The sequence below is a fragment of the Oncorhynchus mykiss genome, chromosome 15 (assembly GCF_057628025.1).
Source record: "Oncorhynchus mykiss isolate SJ-2025 chromosome 15, ASM5762802v1, whole genome shotgun sequence".
NCBI classification, from domain to species: domain Eukaryota; kingdom Metazoa; phylum Chordata; class Actinopteri; order Salmoniformes; family Salmonidae; genus Oncorhynchus; species Oncorhynchus mykiss.
The window spans coordinates 74,610,001-74,634,127 of NC_143036.1; the positions used below are offsets into that span (position 1 = coordinate 74,610,001).

At 49.9% G+C, this 24,127-nt stretch overlaps 1 protein-coding gene across 1 annotated transcript in view; it reads left to right on the forward strand.

The window, feature by feature from the left end:
• The first annotated feature begins 15,365 nt into the window (after positions 1–15,365).
• LOC149978190 (ninjurin-1-like) overlaps positions 15,366–24,127 on the forward strand; it is a 76,026-nt gene continuing 67,264 nt past the window's right edge. Inside the window, exon 1 of the mRNA XM_090201211.1 lies at positions 15,366–15,695. Coding sequence (XP_090057337.1) covers positions 15,660–15,695 — 36 coding nt within the window. The 5' untranslated portion in view covers positions 15,366–15,659. The remainder of the gene's footprint in view (positions 15,696–24,127) is intronic.

The window sequence follows — 24,127 nt, forward strand, 5'->3', positions numbered from 1 at the left end:
TCCTAGGAACAGACTTGGGGTTCAGCTCATCTCCTTCCTAGGAACAGACTTGGGGTTCAGCTCATCTCCTTCCTAGGAACAGACTTGGGGTTCAGCTCATCTCCTCCCTAGGAACAGACTTGGGGTTCAGCTCATCTCCTTCCTAGGAACAGACTTGGGGTTCAGCTCATCTCCTTCCTAGGAACAGACTTGGGGTTCAGCTCATCTCCTCCCTAGGAACAGACTTGAGGTTCAGCTCATCTCCTTCCTAGGAACAGACTTGGGGTTCAGCTCATCTCCTTCCTAGGAACAGACTTGGGGTTCAGCTCATCTCCTTCCTAGGAACAGACTTGGGGTTCAGCTCATCTCCTCCCTAGGAACAGACTTGGGGTTCAGCTCATCTCCTTCCTAGGAACAGACTTGGGGTTCAGCTCATCTCCTTCCCAGGAACAGACTTGGGGTTCAGCTCATCTCCTCCCTAGGAACAGACTTGGGGTTCAGCTCATCTCCTTCCTAGGAACAGACTTGGGGTTCAGCTCATCTCCTTCCTAGGAACAGACTTGGGGTTCAGCTCATCTCCTTCCTAGGAACAGACTTGGGGTTCAGCTCATCTCCTCCCTAGGAACAGACTTGGGGTTCAGCTCATCTCCTTCCTAGGAACAGACTTGGGGTTCAGCTCATCTCCTTCCTAGGAACAGACTTGGGGTTCAGCTCATCTCCTCCCTAGGAACAGACTTGAGGTTCAGCTCATCTCCTTCCTAGGAACAGACTTGGGGTTCAGCTCATCTCCTTCCTAGGAACAGACTTGGGGTTCAGCTCATCTCCTTCCTAGGAACAGACTTGGGGTTCAGCTCATCTCCTTCCTAGGAACAGACTTGAGGTTCAGCTCATCTCCTTCCTAGGAACAGACTTGGGGTTCAGCTCATCTCCTTCCTAGGAACAGACTTGGGGTTCAGCTCATCTCCTTCCTAGGAACAGACTTGGGGTTCAGCTCATCTCCTCCCTAGGAACAGACTTGGGGTTCAGCTCATCTCCTCCCTAGGAACAGACTTGGGGTTCAGCTCATCTCCTCCCTAGGAACAGACTTGGGGTTCAGCTCATCTCCTTCCTAGGAACAGACTTGGGGTTCAGTTCATCTCCTTCCTAGGAACAGACTTGGGGTTCAGCTCATCTCCTTCCTAGGAACAGACTTGGGGTTCAGCTCATCTCCTCCCTAGGAACAGACTTGGGGTTCAGCTCATCTCCTTCCTAGGAACAGACTTGGGGTTCAGCTCATCTCCTTCCTAGGAACAGACTTGGGGTTCAGCTCATCTCCTTCCTAGGAACAGACTTGGGGTTCAGCTCATCTCCTTCCTAGGAACAGACTTGGGGTTCAGCTCATCTCCTTCCTAGGAACAGACTTGGGGTTCAGCTCATCTCCTTCCTAGGAACAGACTTGGGGTTCAGCTCATCTCCTTCCTAGGAACAGACTTGGGGTTCAGCTCATCTCCTTCCTAGGAACAGACTTGGGGTTCAGCTCATCTCCTTCCTAGGAACAGACTTGGGGTTCAGCTCATCTCCTTCCTAGGAACAGACTTGGGGTTCAGCTCATCTCCTTCCTAGGAACAGACTTGGGGTTCAGCTCATCTCCTTCCTAGGAACAGACTTGGGGTTCAGCTCATCTCCTTCCTAGGAACAGACTTGGGGTTCAGCTCATCTCCTTCCTAGGAACAGACTTGGGGTTCAGCTCATCTCCTTCCTAGGAACAGACTTGGGGTTCAGCTCATCTCCTTCCTAGGAACAGACTTGGGGTTCAGCTCATCTCCTCCCTAGGAACAGACTTGGGGTTCAGCTCATCTCCTTCCTAGGAACAGACTTGGGGTTCAGCTCATCTCCTTCCTAGGAACAGACTTGGGGTTCAGCTCATCTCCTTCCTAGGAACAGACTTGGGGTTCAGCTCATCTCCTTCCTAGGAACAGACTTGGGGTTCAGCTCATCTCCTTCCTAGGAACAGACTTGGGGTTCAGCTCATCTCCTTCCTAGGAACAGACTTGGGGTTCAGCTCATCTCCTCCCTAGGAACAGACTTGGGGTTCAGCTCATCTCCTTTCTAGGAACAGACTTGGGGTTCAGCTCATCTCCTTCCTAGGAACAGACTTGGGGTTCAGCTCATCTCCTCCCTAGGAACAGACTTGGGGTTCAGCTCATCTCCTCCCTAGGAACAGACTTGGGGTTCAGCTCATCTCCTTCCTAGGAACAGACTTGGGGTTCAGCTCATCTCCTTCCTAGGAACAGACTTGGGGTTCAGCTCATCTCCTTCCTAGGAACAGACTTGGGGTTCAGCTCATCTCCTCCCTAGGAACAGACTTGGGGTTCAGCTCATCTCCTTCCTAGGAACAGACTTGGGGTTCAGCTCATCTCCTTCCTAGGAACAGACTTGGGGTTCAGCTCATCTCCTTCCTAGGAACAGACTTGGGGTTCAGCTCATCTCCTTCCTAGGAACAGACTTGGGGTTCAGCTCATCTCCTTCCTAGGAACAGACTTGGGGTTCAGCTCATCTCCTCCCTAGGAACAGACTTGGGGTTCAGCTCATCTCCTTCCTAGGAACAGACTTGGGGTTCAGCTCATCTCCTTCCTAGGAACAGACTTGGGGTTCAGCTCATCTCCTTCCTAGGAACAGACTTGGGGTTCAGCTCATCTCCTTCCTAGGAACAGACTTGGGGTTCAGCTCATCTCCTCCCTAGGAACAGACTTGGGGTTCAGCTCATCTCCTTCCTAGGAACAGACTTGGGGTTCAGCTCATCTCCTTCCTAGGAACAGACTTGGGGTTCAGCTCATCTCCTCCCTAGGAACAGACTTGGGGTTCAGCTCATCTCCTTCCTAGGAACAGACTTGGGGTTCAGCTCATCTCCTTCCTAGGAACAGACTTGGGGTTCAGCTCATCTCCTTCCTAGGAACAGACTTGGGGTTCAGTTCATCTCCTTCCTATGAACAGACTTGGGGTTCAGCTCATCTCCTTCCTAGGAACTGACTTGGGGTTCAGCTCATCTCCTTCCTAGGAACAGACTTGGGGTTCAGCTCATCTCCTTCCTAGGAACAGACTTGGGGTTCAGCTCATCTCCTTCCTAGGAACAGACTTGGGGTTCAGCTCATCTCCTTCCTAGGAACAGACTTGGGGTTCAGTTCATCTCCTTCCTAGGAACAGACTTGGGGTTCAGCTCATCTCCTTCCCAGGAACAGACTTGGGGTTCAGCTCATCTCCTTCCCAGGAACAGACTTGGGGTTCAGCTCATCTCCTCCCTAGGAACAGACTTGGGGTTCAGCTCATCTCCTTCCTAGGAACAGACTTGGGGTTCAGCTCATCTCCTTCCTAGGAACAGACTTGGGGTTCAGCTCATCTCCTCCCTAGGAACAGACTTGGGGTTCAGCTCATCTCCTTCCTAGGAACAGACTTAGGGTTCAGCTCATCTCCTTCCTAGGAACAGACTTGGGGTTCAGCTCATCTCCTTCCTAGGAACAGACTTGGGGTTCAGCTCATCTCCTTCCTAGGAACAGACTTGGGGTTCAGCTCATCTCCTTCCTAGGAACAGACTTGGGGTTCAGCTCATCTCCTTCCTAGGAACAGACTTGGGGTTCAGCTCATCTCCTTCCTAGGAACAGACTTGGGGTTCAGCTCATCTCCTTCCTAGGAACAGACTTGGGGTTCAGCTCATCTCCTTCCTAGGAACAGACTTGGGGTTCAGCTCATCTCCTTCCTAGGAACAGACTTGGGGTTCAGCTCATCTCCTTCCTAGGAACAGACTTGGGGTTCAGCTCATCTCCTTCCTAGGAACAGACTTGGGGTTCAGCTCATCTCCTTCCTAGGAACAGACTTGGGGTTCAGCTCATCTCCTTCCTAGGAACAGACTTGGGGTTCAGCTCATCTCCTTCCTAGGAACAGACTTGGGGTTCAGCTCATCTCCTTCCTAGGAACAGACTTGGGGTTCAGCTCATCTCCTTCCTAGGAACAGACTTGGGGTTCAGCTCATCTCCTTCCTAGGAACAGACTTGGGGTTCAGCTCATCTCCTTCCTAGGAACAGACTTGGGGTTCAGCTCATCTCCTTCCTAGGAACAGACTTGGGGTTCAGCTCATCTCCTCCCTAGGAACAGACTTGGGGTTCAGCTCATCTCCTTCCTAGGAACAGACTTGGGGTTCAGCTCATCTCCTTCCTAGGAACAGACTTGGGGTTCAGCTCATCTCCTCCCTAGGAACAGACTTGGGGTTCAGCTCATCTCCTCCCTAGGAACAGACTTGGGGTTCAGCTCATCTCCTTTCTAGGAACAGACTTGGGGTTCAGCTCATCTCCTTCCTAGGAACAGACTTGGGGTTCAGCTCATCTCCTCCCTAGGAACAGACTTGGGGTTCAGCTCATCTCCTCCCTAGGAACGGACTTGGGGTTCAGCTCATCTCCTTCCTAGGAACAGACTTGGGGTTCAGCTCATCTCCTTCCTAGGAACAGACTTGGGGTTCCGCTCATCTCCTTCCTAGGAACAGACTTGGGGTTCAGCTCATCTCCTTCCTAGGAACAGACTTGGGGTTCAGCTCATCTCCTTCCTAGGAACAGACTTGGGGTTCAGCTCATCTCCTTCCTAGGAACAGACTTGGGGTTCAGCTCATCTCCTTCCTAGGAACAGACTTGGGGTTCAGCTCATCTCCTTCCTAGGAACAGACTTGGGGTTCAGCTCATCTCCTTCCTAGGAACAGACTTGGGGTTCAGTTCATCTCCTTCCTAGGAACAGACTTGGGGTTCAGTTCATCTCCTTCCCAGGAACAGACTTGGGGTTCAGCTCATCTCCTTCCCAGGAACAGACTTGGGGTTCAGCTCATCTCCTCCCTAGGAACAGACTTGGGGTTCAGCTCATCTCCTTCCTAGGAACAGACTTGGGGTTCAGCTCATCTCCTTCCTAGGAACAGACTTGGGGTTCAGCTCATCTCCTCCCTAGGAACAGACTTGGGGTTCAGCTCATCTCCTTCCTAGGAACAGACTTAGGGTTCAGCTCATCTCCTTCCTAGGAACAGACTTGGGGTTCAGCTCATCTCCTTCCTAGGAACAGACTTGGGGTTCAGCTCATCTCCTTCCTAGGAACAGACTTGGGGTTCAGCTCATCTCCTCCCTAGGAACAGACTTGGGTTCAGCTCATCTCCTTCCTAGGAACAGACTTGGGGTTCAGCTCATCTCCTCCCTAGGAACAGACTTAGGGTTCAGCTCATCTCCTCCCTAGGAACAGACTTAGGGTTCAGCTCATCTCCTTCCCAGGAACAGACTTGGGGTTCAGCTCATCTCCTTCCTAGGAACAGACTTGGGGTTCAGCTCATCTCCTTCCTAGGAACAGACTTGGGGTTCAGCTCATCTCCTCCCTAGGAACAGATTTGGGGTTCAGCTCATCTCCTTCCAGGAACAGACTTGGGGTTCAGCTCATCTCCTTCCTAGGAACAGATTTGTGGTTCAGCTCATCTCCTTCCAGGAACTGGTGAGGTTATTGTAATGATATGGTGTGTGGTTAGATATACTATTTGGTTACCGTTCATTCTAGTTCTGATGTGTTGTCTGTGAGTTCAGGGATGCATGAAACCTTTGCTAGACAGTACAGTGTCTTCCTCCCCCCTAACACATACACATGTATAGGATTATCTGTGTGCTGCAAGCTGTGGAGAGAACAGATGCTGAACAGTAGATGTTCTCCTCCCTAACACACGTGTTGTTATTGTCTGTGTGCTGCAGAACAGAGAACATTAATGAATATATGGCTTATGTCCCAAATGGCACCCTATTCCCTAATATAGTGCACTACTTTTGGGGGCCCTGGTCAAAAATAGTGCACTAGGTAATAGGGTGCTGTTTGGGAAACGCACATCCCGTACAATGTCCTTCTTCACATACAGAACCTTCTACCAGACCTGTGTTGTAGTCAGCCCTGTAGCAGACTTCTACCAGACCTGTGTTGTAGTCAGCCCTGTAGCAGACTTCTACCAGACCTGTGTTGTAGTCAGCCCTGTAGCAGACTTCTATCAGACCTGTGTTGTAGTCAGCCCTGTAGCAGACGAACACAGTAGACGAACATGAACACACTCCCTGCACAGGACAGGGGTCTTGGCTAAATTATATTTATACTCCTCAGTTATCATCACAAATTCACTAAAGCCCATTGAAGCGTGTGTATTTTTGCTGCGAGGAGGTGGTCAGTCTATAGAAAATACATTCCTGATCCTCACCAAGAGTCACAAGGGACATATAATCATCAATAGTACAGTAGGCTTATACTCTCTCAGTAGGCTCAGTAGGCTTATACTCTCTCAGTAGGCTCAGTAGGCTTATACTCTCTAAGTAGGCTCAGCAGGCTTATACTCTCTCAGTAGGCTTGTCCTCTCTCAGTAGGCTTATACTCTCTCTGTAGGCTTATACTCTCTCTGTAGGCTTATTCTCTGTAGGCTTATACTCTCTCTGTAGGCTTATACTCTGTCAGTAGGCTTATACTCTCTCAGTAGGCTTGTACTCTCTCAGTAGGCTTATAATCTCTCAGTAGGCTTATACTCTCTCAGTAGGCTTATACTCTCTCAGTAGGCTTATACTCTCTCTGTAGGCTTATACTCTCTCAGTAGGCTTATACTCTCTCTGTAGGCTTATACTCTCTCAGTAGGCTTATACTCTCTCAGTAGGCTTATACTCTCTCTGTAGGCTTATACTCTCTCTGTAGGCTTATACTCTCTCTGTAGGCTTATACTCTCTCAGTAGGCTTATACTCTCTCTGTAGACTTATACTCTCTCTGTAGGCTTATACTCTCTCAGTAGGCTCAGTAGGCTTATACTCTCTCAGTAGTCTTATACTCTGTCAGTAGGCTTATACTCTCTCAGTAGGCTTATACTCTCTCAGTAGGCTTATACTCTCTCAGTGGGCTTATACTCTCTCTGTAGGCTTATACTCTCTCAGTAGGCTTATACTCTCTCAGTAGGCTTATACTCTCTCTGTAGGCTTATACTCTCTCTGTAGGCTTATACTCTCTCAGTAGGCTTATACTCTCTCTGCAGGCTTATACTCTCTCTGCAGGCTTATACTCTCTCAGTAGGCTTATACTCTCTCTGTAGGCTTATACTCTCTCTGTAGGCTTATACTCTCTCTGTAGGCTTATACTCTCTCTGTAGGCTTATACTCTCTCTGTAGGCTTATACTCTCTCTGTAGGCTTATACTCTCTCAGTAGGCTTATACTCTCTCTGTAGACTTATACTCTCTCTGTAGGCTTATACTCTCTCAGTAGGCTCAGTAGGCTTATACTCTCTCAGTAGTCTTATACTCTCTCAGTAGGCTTATACTCTCTCAGTAGGCTTATACTCTCTCAGTAGGCTTATACTCTCTCTGTAGGCTTATACTCTCTCAGTAGGCTTATACTCTCTCAGTAGGCTTATACTCTCTCAGTGGGCTTATACTCTCTCTGTAGGCTTATACTCTCTCAGTAGGCTTATACTCTCTCAGTAGGCTTATACTCTCTCTGTAGGCTTATACTCTCTCTGTAGGCTTATACTCTCTCAGTAGGCTTATACTCTCTCTGCAGGCTTATACTCTCTCTGCAGGCTTATACTCTCTCAGTAGGCTTATACTCTCTCTGTAGGCTTATACTCTCTCTGTAGGCTTATACTCTCTCTGTAGGCTTATACTCTCTCTGTAGGCTTATACTCTCTCAGTAGGCTTATACTCTCTCTGCAGGCTTATACTCTCTCTGCAGGCTTATACTCTCTCAGTAGGCTTATACTCTCTCTGTAGGCTTATACTCTCTCTGTAGGCTTATACTCTCTCTGTAGGCTTATACTCTCTCTGTAGGCTTATACTCTCTCAGTAGGCTTATACTCTCTCTGTAGGCTTATACTCTCTCAGTAGGCTTATACTCTCTCTGTAGGCTTATACTCTCTCTGTAGGCTTATACTCTCTCTGCAGGCTTATACTCTCTCTGCAGGCTTATACTCTCTCTGTAGGCTTATACTCTCTCTGTAGGCTTATACTCTCTCTGTAGGCTTATACTCTCTCAGTAGGCTTATACTCTCTCTGCAGGCTTATACTCTCTCTGCAGGCTTATACTCTCTCAGTAGGCTTATACTCTCTCTGTAGGCTTATACTCTCTCTGTAGGCTTATACTCTCTCTGTAGGCTTATACTCTCTCTGTAGGCTTATACTCTCTCTGTAGGCTTATACTCTCTCTGTAGGCTTATACTCTCTCTGTAGGCTTATACTCTCTCTGCAGGCTTATACTCTCTCTGAACAGTTTAAAACAATAATAATAGATTGGATTGATATATATATGTTTCCAGTGCTCAAAGCACTTTACATAACGTGTGTACATACAGTATGTTATTCTGCCAAAGATACAGTGGGATTTCCTCCTCATATACTATATCTGACCTCTGACCTCTTAGTGCCAGGATGAAGAGACATGAAGCACCTTCCTGGCCGTGAGGTCTTAGTACCAGAATGAGGAGATGAAGAACCTCCCTGGCTGTGAGGTCTTAGTACCAGGATGAGGAGACATGAAGAACCTCCCTGGCTGTGAGGTCGTAGTACCAGGATGAGGAGATGAAGAACCTCCCTGGCTGTGAGGTCTTAGTACCAGGATGAGGAGACATGAAGAACCTCCCTGGCTGTGAGGTCTTAGTACCAGGATGAGGAGACATGAAGAACCTCCCTGGCTGTGAGGTCTTAGTACCAGGATGAGGAGACATGAAGCACCTCCCTGGCTGTGAGGTCTTAGTACCAGGATGAGGAGACATGAAGAACCTCCCTGGCTGTGAGGTCGTAGTACCAGGATGAGGAGACATGAAGCACCTCCCTGGCTGTGAGGTCTTAGTACCAGAAGGAGGAGACATGAAGAACCTCCCTGGCTGTGAGGTCTTAGTACCAGGATGAAGAGACATGAAGAACCTCCCTGGCTGTGAGGTCTTAGTACCAGAAGGAGGAGACATGGGCTACATCCCCATTCTCCTGAAGTGTGAAAATGCTCCAAGGGTGGAAAACTGGGACGTAGTCATACACAGGGAGTAAACAGAGAGACAGCACCACACTGTACCACGTGTCCACCATCACAACTACACACACACACACACACACACACACACACACACACACACACACACACACACACACACACACACACACACACACACACACACACACACACACACACACACACACACACACACACACACAACGTACAGCTGTAGTGGCACCCAGTCAACCCCTCATCTCCCTGGTTGGTCCTAGTTGGCTATGGCTGGCTGGCATATAAAGGCTCTTTATGGACGAGAGGGTGTGTGTGTGTGTGTGTGTGTGTGTGTGTGTGTGTGAATGGGAGACCAGCACAGCCTAGCATCCGACCTTTGACCTCTCTATGTCAAACGGTTGAGGCTGGCGCCTGGCCGTGACTAAACAGGGTCGTGTTCAGTAGGCACAAAACAGGAGAACATTTTCAAACTGGGGAGGTTTTTATCTGGACTACTCCACTAACAATGCTAATTTGCGTGCTGTTTTGGAACGTTATGACCCACTGAACATGACCCTGGCTTGTGATTGGTCAATACAGTAGTAGGGATGCTACTGTCTCCACACAACAACAAAACACATGAGAAGTATTTTTTCAGTCAGCTTATCTTTATAACTGTTACAACAAGCATTTTGCTACACACGTGACTGTGATCAATAGAATGTGATTTGATTTTAACTACAAAGACCCATAAAGCTGTAGGAAGCCCCAGTCTTTCAGTCCATCACCCAGGATATTAGACTTGACAACTAGACATATTAACTGGATCCCTGGAAAGTCTTCCGCTTTGCCTTTTCCCAGAAAAAGGGGAAGGAGTATCATTTTTCTTCCCTCAAAAAAAGCTTAATCTTGGTGTTTTTCAAAGCAGGATGTAGTGAGGCTCTCTGTTGAAGCTGAACTTTGCAGCACAGCTTTTAGACCTGTACAAACAGACAGTTGTTTGACCTTACCTGGGTTGGTTGTGGCCTCTGATAATTGAAAAGCTTTACTGTCAACTCGAAGCCCTCCCCCCTTTCCCTCTCTGCCTTCTGCCTTCCAGAACTACCGGAACGTTCCACCTCCAGGCTCTGGAGATATTAGAATCCATTGTGTTGTGGGGACTCTTTTCTGTCTCTGTCTCAGTGCAGATAATTATAGCTATGGTTGGTTTTCCTCTTTTTGCTGACTATGAAAGAAACTAGTATCTTTTAGTTTCTGCATAACTTAGGGGCTCGGGATGAGCTTCTGTGTGTTTATGTACTGAAAAGAGGAACAAATTAACAAAAATGACCTTCAAATGTGAAGTTCGTATTTATTTTATTTTTTCAGGTAATGATCCATTTGAGGATTGCGGAGGCGAGGACGAGGTTGGCCCCCCTCTTCCTTGACCCTGCGGCTAGCGCTGTTTGATCATAGTTGATCCGGATGTTCCCTCGGGCTGACAGGGCAACTCAGACAAAGTCAGTCTCCCTACGTCCCAGATAGCGTGCTATTCCTTACATAGTGCACTGTGGGCCCTGGTCAAAAAAAAAAAAAGTAGTGCACTATGCAGGGCATAGGGTGCCATTGTCTGTTTGGCAGCCCTCTGACTGTTCCAACAGGTGGCTTGAACACACAGATTTATCATCTACAATTATCAACGCCTCTGACCCTGACCTGCCTATAACCTGTCTATGACCTGCCTATAACCTGTCTATTATATGTCTATGACCTGCCTATAAGCTGCCTATGACCTGCCTATGACCTGTCTATAACCTGTCTATGACCTGCCTATTATACCCTGATGAAGACAGCTTGCATCTGAGCTCCTAGAGTGTGCGGCTCTCTTTTATTTTCAAGTTTTCTACTCCGCTAGCCAGCACCTCATCTTAATAGGTGTTCTGCTCCGCTAGCCAGCACCTCGTCTTAATAGGTGTTCTACTCCGCTAGCCAGCTCCTCATCTTAATAGGTGTTCTACTCCGCTAGCCAGCACCTCATCTTAATAGGTGTTCTACTCCGCTAGCCAGCACCTCATCTTAATAGGTGTTCTACTCCGCTAGCCAGCTCCTCATCTTAATAGGTGTTCTACTCCGCTAGCCAGCACCTCATCTTAATACGTGTTCTACTCCGCTAGCCAGCACCTCGTCTTAATAGGTGTTCTACTCCGCCAGCCAGCACCTCATCTTAATAGGTGTTCTACTCCGCTAGCCAGCACCTCATCTTAATAGGTGTTCTACTCCGCTAGCCAGCACCTCATCTTAATAGGTGTTCTACTCCGCTAGCCAGCACCTCATCTTAATAGGTGTTCTACTCCGCTAGCCAGCACCTCATCTTAATAGGTGTTCTACTCCGCCAGCCAGCACCTCATCTTAATAGGTGTTCTACTCCGCTAGCCAGCACCTCATCTTAATAGGTGTTCTACTCCGCTAACCAGCACCTCATCTTAATAGGTGTTCTACTCCGCTAGCCAGCACCTCATCTTAATAGGTGTTCTACTCCGCTAGCCAGCACCTCATCTTAATAGGTGTTCTACTCCGCTAGCCAGCACCTCATCTTAATACGTGTTCTACTCCGCTAGCCAGCACCTCGTCTTAATAGGTGTTCTACTCCGCTAGCCAGCACCTCATCTTAATAGGTGTTCTACTCCGCCAGCCAGCACCTCATCTTAATAGGTGTTCTACTCCGCTAGCCAGCACCTCATCTTAATAGGTGTTCTACTCCGCTAACCAGCACCTCATCTTAATAGGTGTTCTACTCCGCTAGCCAGCACCTCATCTTAATAGGTGTTCTACTCCGCTAGCCAGCACCTCGCCTAAATAGATGTGCATTTATTTTTCTTCTAGTATGACCTGACTGTGACCTAACTGGTAAATTAAAGGCCCACTCCTTCATTGGAAAACAACAAAGCAGTAGCCCTGTGTCACGCCCTGACCGTAGAGATCCTCATTATTCTCTATGTTTGGTTAGGTCAGGGTGTGACTCGGGTGGGAAAGTCTATGTTTTTTATTTCTTTGTTTTTGGCCGAGTGTGGTTCCCAATCAGAGGCAGCTGTCTATCGTTGTCTCTGATTGGGGATCATATATAAGTTGTCATTTTCCGTGTGGGATTTGTGGGATCTTGTTTTCTGTTTAGTTGCTGTTGCCTTTATAGAACTGGGCGCTTTGTTTTGTCTTTGTTATTTTTGTTTGGTGTCATCAATAAAAATACAATGTACGCCCTACCACGCTGCACCCTACCACGCTGCGCCCTACCACGCTGCACCCTACCACGCTGCACCCTACCATGCTGCACCCTACCACGCTGCACCCTACCATGCTGCACCCTACCATGCTGCGCCCTACCACGCTGCGCCCTACCACGCTGCGCCCTACCACGCTGCGCCCTACCACGCTGCGCCCTACCACGCTGCACCCTACCACGCTGCACCCTACCATGCTGCACCCTACCACGCTGCACCCTACCATGCTGCACCCTACCATGCTGCACCCTACCACGCTGCGCCCTACCACGCTGCGCCCTACCATGCTGCACCCTACCACGCTGCACCCTACCATGCTGCACCCTACCATGCTGCACCCTACCACGCTGCACCCTACCATGCTGCACCCTACCACGCTGCACCCTACCATGCTGCACCCTACCACGCTGCACCCTACCACGCTGCGCCCTACCACGCTGCACCCTACCACGCTGCACCCTACCACGCTGCGCCCTACCACGCTGCGCCCTACCACGCTGCGCCCTACCACGCTGCGCCCTACCACGCTGCGCCCTACCACGCTGCGCCCTACCACGCTGCACCCTACCACGCTGCACCCTACCACGCTGCACCCTACCACGCTGCACCTTACCACGCTGCACCCTACCACGCTGCACCCTACCACGCTGCACCCTACCACGCTGCACCCTACCACGCTACACCCTACCACGCTGCACCCTACCACGCTGCACCCTACCACGCTACACCCTACCACGCTGCACCCTACCACGCTGCACCCTACCACGCTGCACCCTACCACGCTGCACCCTATCACGCTGCGCCTTGGTCTGCTCAATCTGCCAACGAGAGCCGCTACACCCTGCCACGCTGCGCCTTGGTCTGCTCAATCTGCCAACGAGAGCCGCTACACCCTGCCACGCTGCGCCTTGGTCTGCTCAATCTGCCAACGAGAGCCGCTACACTCTACCACACTGCGCCTTGGTCTGCTCAATCTGCCAACGAGAGCCGCTACACCCTGCCACGCTGCGCCTTGGTCTGCTCAATCTGCCAACGAGAGCCGCTACACCCTGCCACGCTGCGCCTTGGTCTGCTCAATCTGCCAACGAGAGCCGCTACACCCTGCCACGCTGCGCCTTGGTCTGCTCAATCTGCCAACGAGAGCCGCTACACCCTGCCACGCTGCGCCTTGGTCTGCTCAATCTGCCAACGAGAGCCGCTACACCCTGCCACGCTGCGCCTTGGTCTGCTCAATCTGCCAACGAGAGCCGCTACACCCTGCCATGCTGCGCCGTGGTCTGCTCAATCTGCCAACGAGAGCCGCTACACCCTGCCACGCTGCGCCTTGGTCTGCTCAATCTGCCAACGAGAGCCGCTACACCCTACCACGCTGCGCCTTGGTCTGCTCAATCTGCCAACGAGAGCCGCTACACCCTGCCATGCTGCGCCTTGGTCTGCTCAATCTGCCAACGAGAGCCGCTACACCCTGCCACGCTGCGCCTTGGTCTGCTCAATCTGCCAACGAGAGCCGTTACACCCTGCCACGCTGCGCCTTGGTCTGTTCAATCTGCCAACGAGAGCCGCTACACCCTACCACGCTGCACCTTGGTCTACTCAATCTGCCAACGAGAGTCGCTACACCCTGCCACTTTGTTTGGTATAAAACAGAGGGATGGTGTTGGAGAAATGTAACTTTGAAATGCATAAATTCATCATTGACTATTATCAGCATCTCTCATACGAGAACCAGACGATGCTGACCTTACCGTGACCTGAGTACTGTATGATCCCTCAGGATAACTGATGTTAAATGTCCAGCTGACCAACAACTCATTGTTTTCATAATTTTACGTTTTAATTAGTTAATTTACAAGAACTCTGAATTCCTAGAATGTAAAGGGAGAAGATTTGCGAGAAGGCATTCCAGATCCTGTGTCTGAGAGCTCTGTTTGTTGATGTTTTGTATATGTTGTACATACGTGTCGAACATAAATCCCTTCTGAGAACAGGTAGCTATTTAACCCTAAACCAACACATGGCCACGACCCTATATATACTACAAACCAGCATTGCCTTCAGTTAACAGATTGTTCTGTAAGTGTAAGATTGGAGACATTCTAAGATTCTTCTGTGGTTAGGTCTCAATAGGAATCTCCATTCTGGGATTGTGGCCTTAGTTGTTTATATACAACAGTGGGCCTTCTGTCTAACCTAGCATGGTTCAGTAGACAAAACACTGAAATAGCAGATCTGTATTTGTTGACCAAATAGACGCAAATACGGCATGAAACCACACGAGGATGGTTTGTTGAATGAACACTGAGACACCATAGAGGTTCAACAACCTAATAATATGTACTGGGAGGGAAGAGAGATAATGTATCTACTATACTCTGGTTTAGAGACCCACTAGGGTTTTACAGACTGGTTGATCATTTGGCTGAAAGAGACAGGGTTTTACAGACTGGTTCATCATTTGGCTGAAAGAGACAGGGTTTTGTTACTCTGGTTTAGAGACCCACTAGGGTTTTACTGACTGGTTCCCCAGTTGGCTTAAAGAGACAGGGTTTTGTTACTCTGGTTTAGAGACCCACTGGGGTTTTACTGACTGGTTCCCCATTTGGCTTAAAGAGACAGGGTTTTGTTACTCTGGTTTAGAGACCCACTAGGGTTTTACTGACTGGTTCCCCATTTGGCTTAAAGAGACAGGGTTTTGTTACTCTGGTTTAGAGACCCTTTATGGTTTTACTGACTGGTTCATCATTGGCTGAAAGAGACAGGGTTTTGTTACTCTGGTTTAGAGACCCACTAGGGTTTTACTGACTGGTTCATCATTGGCTGAAAGAGACAGGGTTTTGTTACTCTGGTTTAGAGACCCACTAGGGTTTTACTGACTGGTTCCCCATTTGGCTGAAAGAGACAGGGTTTTGTTACTCTGGTTTAGAGACCCATTATGGTTTTACTGACTGGTTCCCCATTTGGCTGAAAGAGACTGGGTTTTGTTGCCTTTTCAGTTGCCAGTTGTATTCCACTCCGTGCTGTTGTGAGGGGAGGGGGGGGGGGGGATTTACTGAAAAAACCCTGAATAACACACTTGTTTGTCTGCCTGGCCTTGCCCTGCCTGGTGCCCTGCATTTCTTAAAAAGGCTCTGCCAGGTTTTCAGCTGTTTTAGTTTGAGTTCCACACAAGGCACAGTTTTTGCTTGGCCATCAGGGAAGGCACAGGGAAGGCACAGGGAAGGTACAGGGAAGGCACAGGGAAGACACAGGAAAGGCACAGGGAAGACACAGGGAAGGCACAGGGAAGGCACAGGGAAGGCACAGGGAAGGCACAGGGAAGACACAGGGAAGGTACACAGACAGAGAGAGATAGGAAAATAGGGATAAAAGAGCTTAAATTGGTAGATTTCTTTGCCACAAGCACAGGGCCCTTAAAGATCTGGTAGCTGTCTTGACTTCCATGATGTCAACAACAAGAGGACGCGCAGAACGGCAGGTTAGTACTAAACCTCACTGGCCTGATAATGATGTGATGCTGGTCAGTTCAGAGGAGCTCTCTGTCCTCTGTATACTCTCTCTCTCTGTCTCTCTGTCTCTCTCTGTATCTGTCTCTCTGTCTCTCTCTGTCTCTCTCTGTCTCTCTCTCTCTCTCTCTCTGTCTCTCTCTCTCTCTCTCGCTCTGTCCTCTGTATACTCTCTCTCTCTGTCTCTCTCTCTGTCTCTCTGTCCTCTGTATACTCTCTCTCTCTGTCTCTCTCTCGCTCTCTCTCTCTCTGTCTCTCTCTCTCTGTCTCTCTGTCTCTCTCTCTGTCTCTCTCTCTCTCTGTCTCTCTCTCTGTCTCTCTCTCTCTCTCTCTGTCTCTCTGTCTCTGTCTCTCTCTCTCTCTGTCTCTCTCTCTCTCTGTCTCTCTCTCTCTCAATTCAATTCAATTCAAGGGCTTTATTGGCATGGGAAACATTAACATGTTAACATTGCCAAAGCAAGTGAGGTAGATAATATATAAAGTAAATATATAAAGTGAAATAAACAATAAAAATTAACAGTAAACATTACACATACAGAAGTTTCAAAACAATAAAGACATTACAAATGTCATATTATATATATACAGTGTTTTAACAATGGACAAATGGTTAAAGGACACAAGATAAAATAAATAAGCATAAATATGGGTTGCATTTACAATGGTGTGTGTTCTTCACTGGTTGCCCTTTTCTCGTGGCAACAGGTCACAAATCTTGCTGCTGTGATGGCACACTGTGGAATTTTACCCAGTAGAGTTTATCAAAATTGGATTTGTTTTCGAATTCTTTGTGGATCTGTGTAATCTGAGGGAAATATGTCTCTCTAATATGGTCATACATTGGGCAGGAGGTTAGGAAGTGCAGCTCAGTTTCCACCTCATTTTGTGGGCAGTGAGCACATAGCCTGTCTTCTCTTGAGAGCCATGTCTGCCTACGGCGGCCTTTCTCAATAGCAAGGCTATGCTCACTGAGTCTGTACATAGTCAAAGCTTTCCTTAATTTTGGGTCAGTCACAGGGGTCAGGTATTCTGCCGCTGTGTACTCTCTGTGTAGGGCCAAATAGCATTCTAGTTTGCTCTGTTTTTTTGTTAATTCTTTCCAATGTGTCAAGTAATTATTTTTTTGTTTTCTCATGATTTGGTTGGGTCTAATTGTGCTGCTGTCCTGGGGCTCTGTAGGGTGTGTTTGTGTTTGTGAACAGAGCCCCAGGACCAGCTTGCTTAGGGACTCTTATCCAGGTTCATCTCTCTGTAGGTGATGGCTTTGTTATGGAAGGTTTGGGAATCGCTTCCTTTTAGGTGGTTATAGAATTTAACGTCTCTTTTCTGGATTTTGATAATTAGTTTGTATCGGCCTAATTCTGCTCTGCATGCATTATTTGGTGTTCTACGTTGTACACGGAGGATATTTTAGCAGAATTCTGCGTGCAGAGTCTCAATTTGGTGTTTGTCCCATTTTGTGAAGTCTTGGTTGGTGAGCGGACCCCAGACCTCACAACCATAAAGGGCAATGGGTTCTATAACTGATTCAAGTATTTTTAGCCAGATCCTAATTGGTATGTTGAAATGTATGTTCCTTTTGATGGCATAGAATGCCCTTCTTGCCTTGTCTCTCAGATCGTTCACAGCTTTGTGGAAGTTACCTGTGGCGCTGATGTTTAGGCCAAGGTATGTATAGTTTTTTGTGTGCTCTAGGGCAACAGTGTCTAGATGGAATTTGTATTTGTGGTCCTGGTAACTGGATCTTTTTTGGAACACCATTATTTTGGTCTTACTGAGATTTACTGTCAGGGCCCAGGTCTGACAGAATCTGTGCATAAGATCTAGGTGCTGCTGTTGGCCCTCCTTGGTTGCTGACAGAAGCACCAGATCATCAGCAAACAGCAGACATTTGACTTCGGATTCTAGTAGGGTGAGGCCGGGTGCTTCAGACTTTTCTAGTGTCCGCGCCAATTCGCTGATATATATGTTGAAGAGGGTAGGGCTTAAGCTGCATCCCTGTCTCACCCCACGACCCTGTGTGAAGAAATTTGTGTGTTTTTTGCCAATTTTAACCGCACACTTGTTGTTTGTGTACATGGATTTTATAATGTCATATGTTTTACCCCCAACACCGCTTTCCATCAGTTTGTATAGCAGACCCTCATGCCAAATTGAGTCAAAGGCTTTTTTGTCTCTCTCTGTCTCTCTCTGTCTCTCTCTCGTGCTCTCTGTCTCTTTCTCTCTCTATTTCTCTCTCTCTGTCTCTCTTTCTCTCTCTCTGTCTGTTTCTCTCTCTCTGTCTCTCTCTCTCAATCTCTGTCTCTCTCTCTCTCTCTTTCTTCTCTCTTTCTTCTCTCTTGTTCATTTGTTAATTGCTGTGACACAGTGGTGTGGTATGTTCCAGGTATTTGGGAGAGACAGAGATCAGAGCGTGTCTCCTTCCTTCCCTCTCTCTGTCTCTCTCTACTCTAAGGGAGTGTTGCTCTTCCCTCTCTCTGTCTCTCTCTACTCTGAGTGAGGCTCTTCTGTTATGGTGAGTGAATGAGGACCCAAAAGCGAACTAACTTAAACAGAGCTTCTTTAATAACCAAACATAGGTAGGCTCAGATAGACCGGCAGATTCCGACAGGACAGGACAAGGTTACAGCAAACATGACGATAGTCTGGCTCAGGCATGAAACACAACAAACAAGAATCCGACAAGGACAGGAACAGAAACAGAGAGAGATATAGGGACCTAATCAGAGGGAAAAAGGGAACAGGTGGGAAACGGGGTGAATGGGTAGTTAGAGGAGACAAGGAACAGCTGGGGGAAAGCGGGGGAGAAAAGGTAACCTAACAACGACCAGCAGAGGGAGACAGGGTGAAGGGAAAGGACAGAGACAAGACACAACATGACAGTACATGACAGTACCCCCCCACTCACCGAGCGCCTCCTGGCGCACTCGAGGAGGAAACCTGGCGGCAACGGAGGAAATCCTCGATCAGCGCACGGTCCAGCACGTCCCGAGAGGGAACCCAACTCCTCTCCTCAGGACCGTACCCCTCCCAATCTACGAGGTACTGGTGACCACGGCCCCGAGGACGCATGTCCAAAATTCTACGGACCCTGTAGATGGGTGCGCCCTCGACAAGGATGGGGGGGGGGGGGAAGACGAGCGGGGGCGCGAAGGACGGGCTTGATGCAGGAGACATGGAAGACCGGGTGGACGCGACGAAGGTATCGCGGAAGAAGAAGTCGAACTGCGACAGGATTAATGACCCGAGAAATACGGAACGGACCAATGAACCGCGGGGTCAACTTGCGAGAAGCCGTCTTAAGGGGAAGGTTCTGAGTGGAGAGCCAAACTCTCTGACCGCGACAATATCTAGGACTCTTAGTTCTACGCTTATTAGCAGCCCTCACAGTCTGCGTCCTATAACGGCAAAGTGCAGACCTGACCCTCTTCCAGGTGCGCTCGCAACGTTGGACAAAAGCCTGAGCGGAGGGGACGCTGGACTCGGCGAACTGAGATGAGAACAGCGGAGGCTGGTACCCGAGGCTACTCTGAAAAGGAGATAGCCCGGTCGCAGACAAAGGAAGCGAGTTGTGGGCGTATTCTGCCCAGGGGAGCTGTTCTGACCAAGACGCAGGGTTACGAAAAGAAAGACTGCGTAAGATGCGACCAATAGTCTGATTGGCCCGTTCTGCTTGACCGTTAGACTGGGGGTGAAAGCCGGAAGAGAGACTGACGGAAGCCCCAATCAAACGGCAAAACTCCCTCCAAAATTGAGACGTGAATTGCGGACCTCTGTCCGAAACGACGTCTGACGGAAGGCCATGAATTCTGAAAACATTCTCGATGATGATTTGTGCCGTCTCTTTAGCAGAAGGGAGCTTAGCAAGGGGAATGAAATGAGCCGCCTTAGAGAACCTATCGACAACCGTAAGAATAACAGTCTTCCCCGCTGACGAAGGCAGTCCGGTGACAAAATCTAAGGCGATGTGAGACCACGGTCGAGAGGGAATAGGAAGCGGCCTGAGACGGCCGGCAGGAGGAGAGTTACCGGACTTAGTCTGCGCGCAGACCGAACAAGCAGCCACGAAACGACGCGTGTCATGCTCCCGGGTGGGCCACCAAAAACGCTGGCGAATGGAAGCAAGCGTACCCCGAACGCCAGGGTGGCCGGCTAACTTGGCAGAGTGAGCCCACTGAAGAACGGCCAGACGAGTAGGAACGGGAACGAAAAGAAGGTTCCTAGGACAAGCGCGCGGCGACGGAGTGTGAGTGAGCGCTTGTTTTACCTGCCTCTCAATTCCCCAGACAGTCAACCCGACAACACGCCCCTCAGGGAGAATCCCCTCGGGGTCAGTGGAGGCTACTGAAGAACTGAAGAGACGAGACAAAGCATCAGGCTTGGTGTTCTTAGAGCCCGGACGATAAGAAATCACGAACTCGAAACGAGCGAAAAACAGCGCCCAACGCGCCTGACGCGCATTAAGTCGTTTGGCAGAACGGATGTACTCAAGGTTCCTATGGTCAGTCCAAACGACAAAAGGAACGGTCGCCCCCTCCAACCACTGTCGCCATTCGCCTAGGGCTAACCGGATGGCGAGCAGTTCGCGGTTACCCACATCATAGTTACGTTCCGACGGCGACAGGCGATGAGAAAAATACGCGCATGGGTGGACCTTGTCGTCAGAGAGGGAGCGCTGAGAAAGGATGGCTCCCACGCCCACCTCTGACGCGTCAACCTCGACAACGAACTGTCTAGAGACGTCAGGTGTAACAAGGATAGGAGCGGATGTAAAACGATTCTTGAGGAGATCAAAAGCTCCCTGGGCGGAAACGGACCACTTAAAGCACGTCTTGACAGAAGTAAGGGCTGTGAGAGGAGCTGCCACCTGACCGAAATTACGGATGAAACGACGATAGAAGTTCGCGAAGCCGAGAAAGCGCTGCAGCTCGACGCGTGACTTAGGGACGGGCCAATCAATGACAGCTTGGACTTTAGCGGGATCCATCTTAATGCCTTCAGCGGAAATAACAGAACCGAGAAATGTGACGGAGGAGGCATGAAAAGTGCACTTCTCAGCCTTCACAAAAAGACAATTCTCTAAAAGGCGCTGGAGGACACGTCGAACGTGCTGAACATGAATCTGGAGTGACGGTGAAAAAATCAGGATATCGTCAAGGTAAACGAAAACAAAGATGTTCAGCATGTCTCTCAGGACATCATTGACTAATGCCTGAAAGACAGCTGGAGCGTTAGCGAGGCCGAAAGGAAGAACCCGGTATTCAAAGTGCCCTAACGGAGTGTTAAACGCCGTCTTCCACTCGTCCCCCTCCCTGATGCGCACGAGATGGTAAGCGTTACGAAGGTCCAACTTAGTGAAAAACCTGGCTCCCTGCAGGATCTCGAAGGCTGAAGACATAAGAGGAAGCGGATAACGATTCTTCACTGTTATGTCATTCAGCCCTCGATAATCTATGCAGGGGCGCAGAGACCCGTCCTTCTTCTTGACAAAAAAAACCCCCGCTCCGGCGGGAGAGGAGGAGGGGACTATGGTACCGGCGTCAAGAGCTACAGACAAATAATCTTCGAGAGCCTTACGTTCGGGAGCCGACAGAGAGTATAGTCTACCCCGGGGGGGGGTGGTTCCCGGAAGGAGATCAATACTACAATCATACGACCGGTGTGGAGGAAGAGAGGTGGCCCTGGACCGACTGAACACCGTGCGCAGATCGTGATATTCCTCCGGCACCCCTGTCAAATCACCAGGCTCCTCCTGTGAAGAAGAGACAGAGGAAACAGGAGGGATAGCAGACATTAAACATTTCACATGACAAGAGACGTTCCAGGAGAGGATAGAATTACTAGACCAATTAATGGAAGGATTATGACAAACTAGCCAGGGATGGCCCAAAACAACAGGTGTAAAAGGTAAACGAAAAATTAAAAAAGAAATGGTTTCACTATGATTACCAGAAACAGTGAGGGTTAAAGGTAGCGTCTCACGCTGAATCCTGGGGAGAGGACTACCATCCAGGGCGAACAAGGCCGTGGGCTCCTTTAACTGTCTGAGAGGAATGTCATGTTCCCGAGCCCAGGTCTCGTCCATAAAACAGCCCTCCGCCCCAGAGTCTATTAAGGCACTGCAGGAAGCTGACGAACCGGTCCAGCGTAGATGGACCAACAAGGTAGTGCAGGATCTTGAAGGAGAGACAGGAGTAGTAGCGCTCACCAGTAGCCCTCCGCTTACTGACGAGCTCTGGCCTTTTACTGGACATGAAGTGACAAAATGACCAGCGGAACCGCAATAGAGACAGAGGCGGTTGGTGATTCTCCGTTCCCTCTCCTTAGTCGAGATGCGGATACCTCCCAGCTGCATGGGCTCAGCACCCGAGCCGGCAGAGGAAGATGGTAGTGATGCGGAGAGGGAGGCGACGGAGAGCGCGAGCTCCTTTCCACGAGCTCGGTGACGAAGATCAACCCGTCGCTCAATGCGAATAGCGAGTTCAATCAAGGAATCCACGCTGGAAGGAACCTCCCGGGAGAGAATCTCATCCTTTACCTCTGCGCGGAAACCCTCCAGAAGACGAGCGAGCAAGGCCGGCTCGTTCCAGCCACTGGAGACAGCAAGAGTGCGAAACTCAATAGAGTAGTCTGTTATGGATCGATTGCCTTGACATAGGGAAGACAGGGCCCTGGAAGCCTCCTCCCCAAAAACAGATCGATCAAAAACCCGTATCATCTCCTCCTTAAAGTCTTGATACTGGTTAGTACACTCAGCCCTTGCCTCCCAGATTGCCGTGCCCCACTCACGAGCCCGTCCAATAAGGAGAGATATGACGTAGGCGACACGAGCAGTGCTCCTGGAGTAAGTGTTGGGCTGGAGAGAAAACACAATATCACACTGGGTGAGGAACGAGCGGCATTCAGTGGGCTCCCCAGAGTAACACGGCGGGTTATTGATTCTGGGCTCCGGAGATTCGAAAGCCCTGGAAGTGGCCGGTGGATCGAGGCGGAGATGGTGAACCTGTTCTGTGAGGTTGGAGACTTGGGTGGCCAGGGTCTCAACGGCATGTCGAGCAGCAGACACTTCCTGCTCGTGTCTGCCTAGCATCGCTCCCTGGATCCCGACGGCTGAGTGGAGAGGATCCGAAGTCGCTGGGTCCATTCTTGGTCGGATTCTTCTGTTATGGTGAGTGAATGAGGACCCAAAAGCGAACTAACTTAAACAGAGCTTCTTTAATAACCAAACATAGGTAGGCTCAGATAGACCGGCAGATTCCGACAGGACAGGACAAGGTTACAGCAAACATGACGATAGTCTGGCTCAGGCATGAAACACAACAAACAAGAATCCGACAAGGACAGGAACAGAAACAGAGAGAGATATAGGGACCTAATCAGAGGGAAAAAGGGAACAGGTGGGAAACGGGGTGAATGGGTAGTTAGAGGAGACAAGGAACAGCTGGGGGAAAGCGGGGGAGAAAAGGTAACCTAACAACGACCAGCAGAGGGAGACAGGGTGAAGGGAAAGGACAGAGACAAGACACAACATGACAGTACATGACATCTTCCCTCTCTCTGTCTCTCTCTACTCTGAGTGAGGCTCTTCCCTCTCTCTGTCTCTCTCTACTCTAAGGGAGTGAGGCTCTTTCGTCTCTCTGTCTCTCTCTACTCTAAGGGAGTGAGGCTCATGACATCCATCAAATATCCATTAGGACCTGGCTGCTAAGACAGGGCTGCAGGGGCTTTAATGTACCTCTGGATCAACAGAGCATGTGCCTAACAATCCACTGGGACGGGGCTCCGGGAATTATCACGGCATTCCTCCAGGAGAGGGGGAGGGGGGGAGGGAGAGGGAGAGGGGGGGAGAGGGGGAGGGAGGGGGAGGGGGAGAGGGAGAGGGAGAGGGAGAGGGAGGGGGAGAGGGAGAGGGAGAGGGAGAGGGGGGAGGGGGGGAGAGGGAGAGGGAGAGGGAGAGGGAGAGGGGGGAGGGGGGGAGAGGGAGAGGGAGAGGGGGAAGGGGGGGAGAGGGAGAGGGAGAGGGAGGGGGAGAGGGAGGGGGAGAGGGAGGGGGGAGGGGGAGAGGGAGGGAGGGAGGGAGGGGGAGAGGGAGGGGGGAGAGGGAGAGGGAGGGGGAGGGGTGAGGGGGAGAGGGAGGGGGGAGGGAGGGAGGGGGGAGGGGGGGGGAGAGGGAGGGGGGAGAGGGAGTTCTTTATTCCTTTTCTCACTCTCTCTTCTATCCTCTGCTTCTCTTTTTTTTCTGTCGTTTTTTTCTCTCTTTCTACGTTTTGAGATGTTTAATCTCTTTAACCTCTCCTTCTGCCTCTCTCTCCCTCTCCCTCCCCCTCTCCTTCTGCCTCTCTCCTTCTGCCTCTCTCTCCCTCTCCCTCCCCCTCTCCTTCTGCCTCTCTCCTTCTGCCTCTCT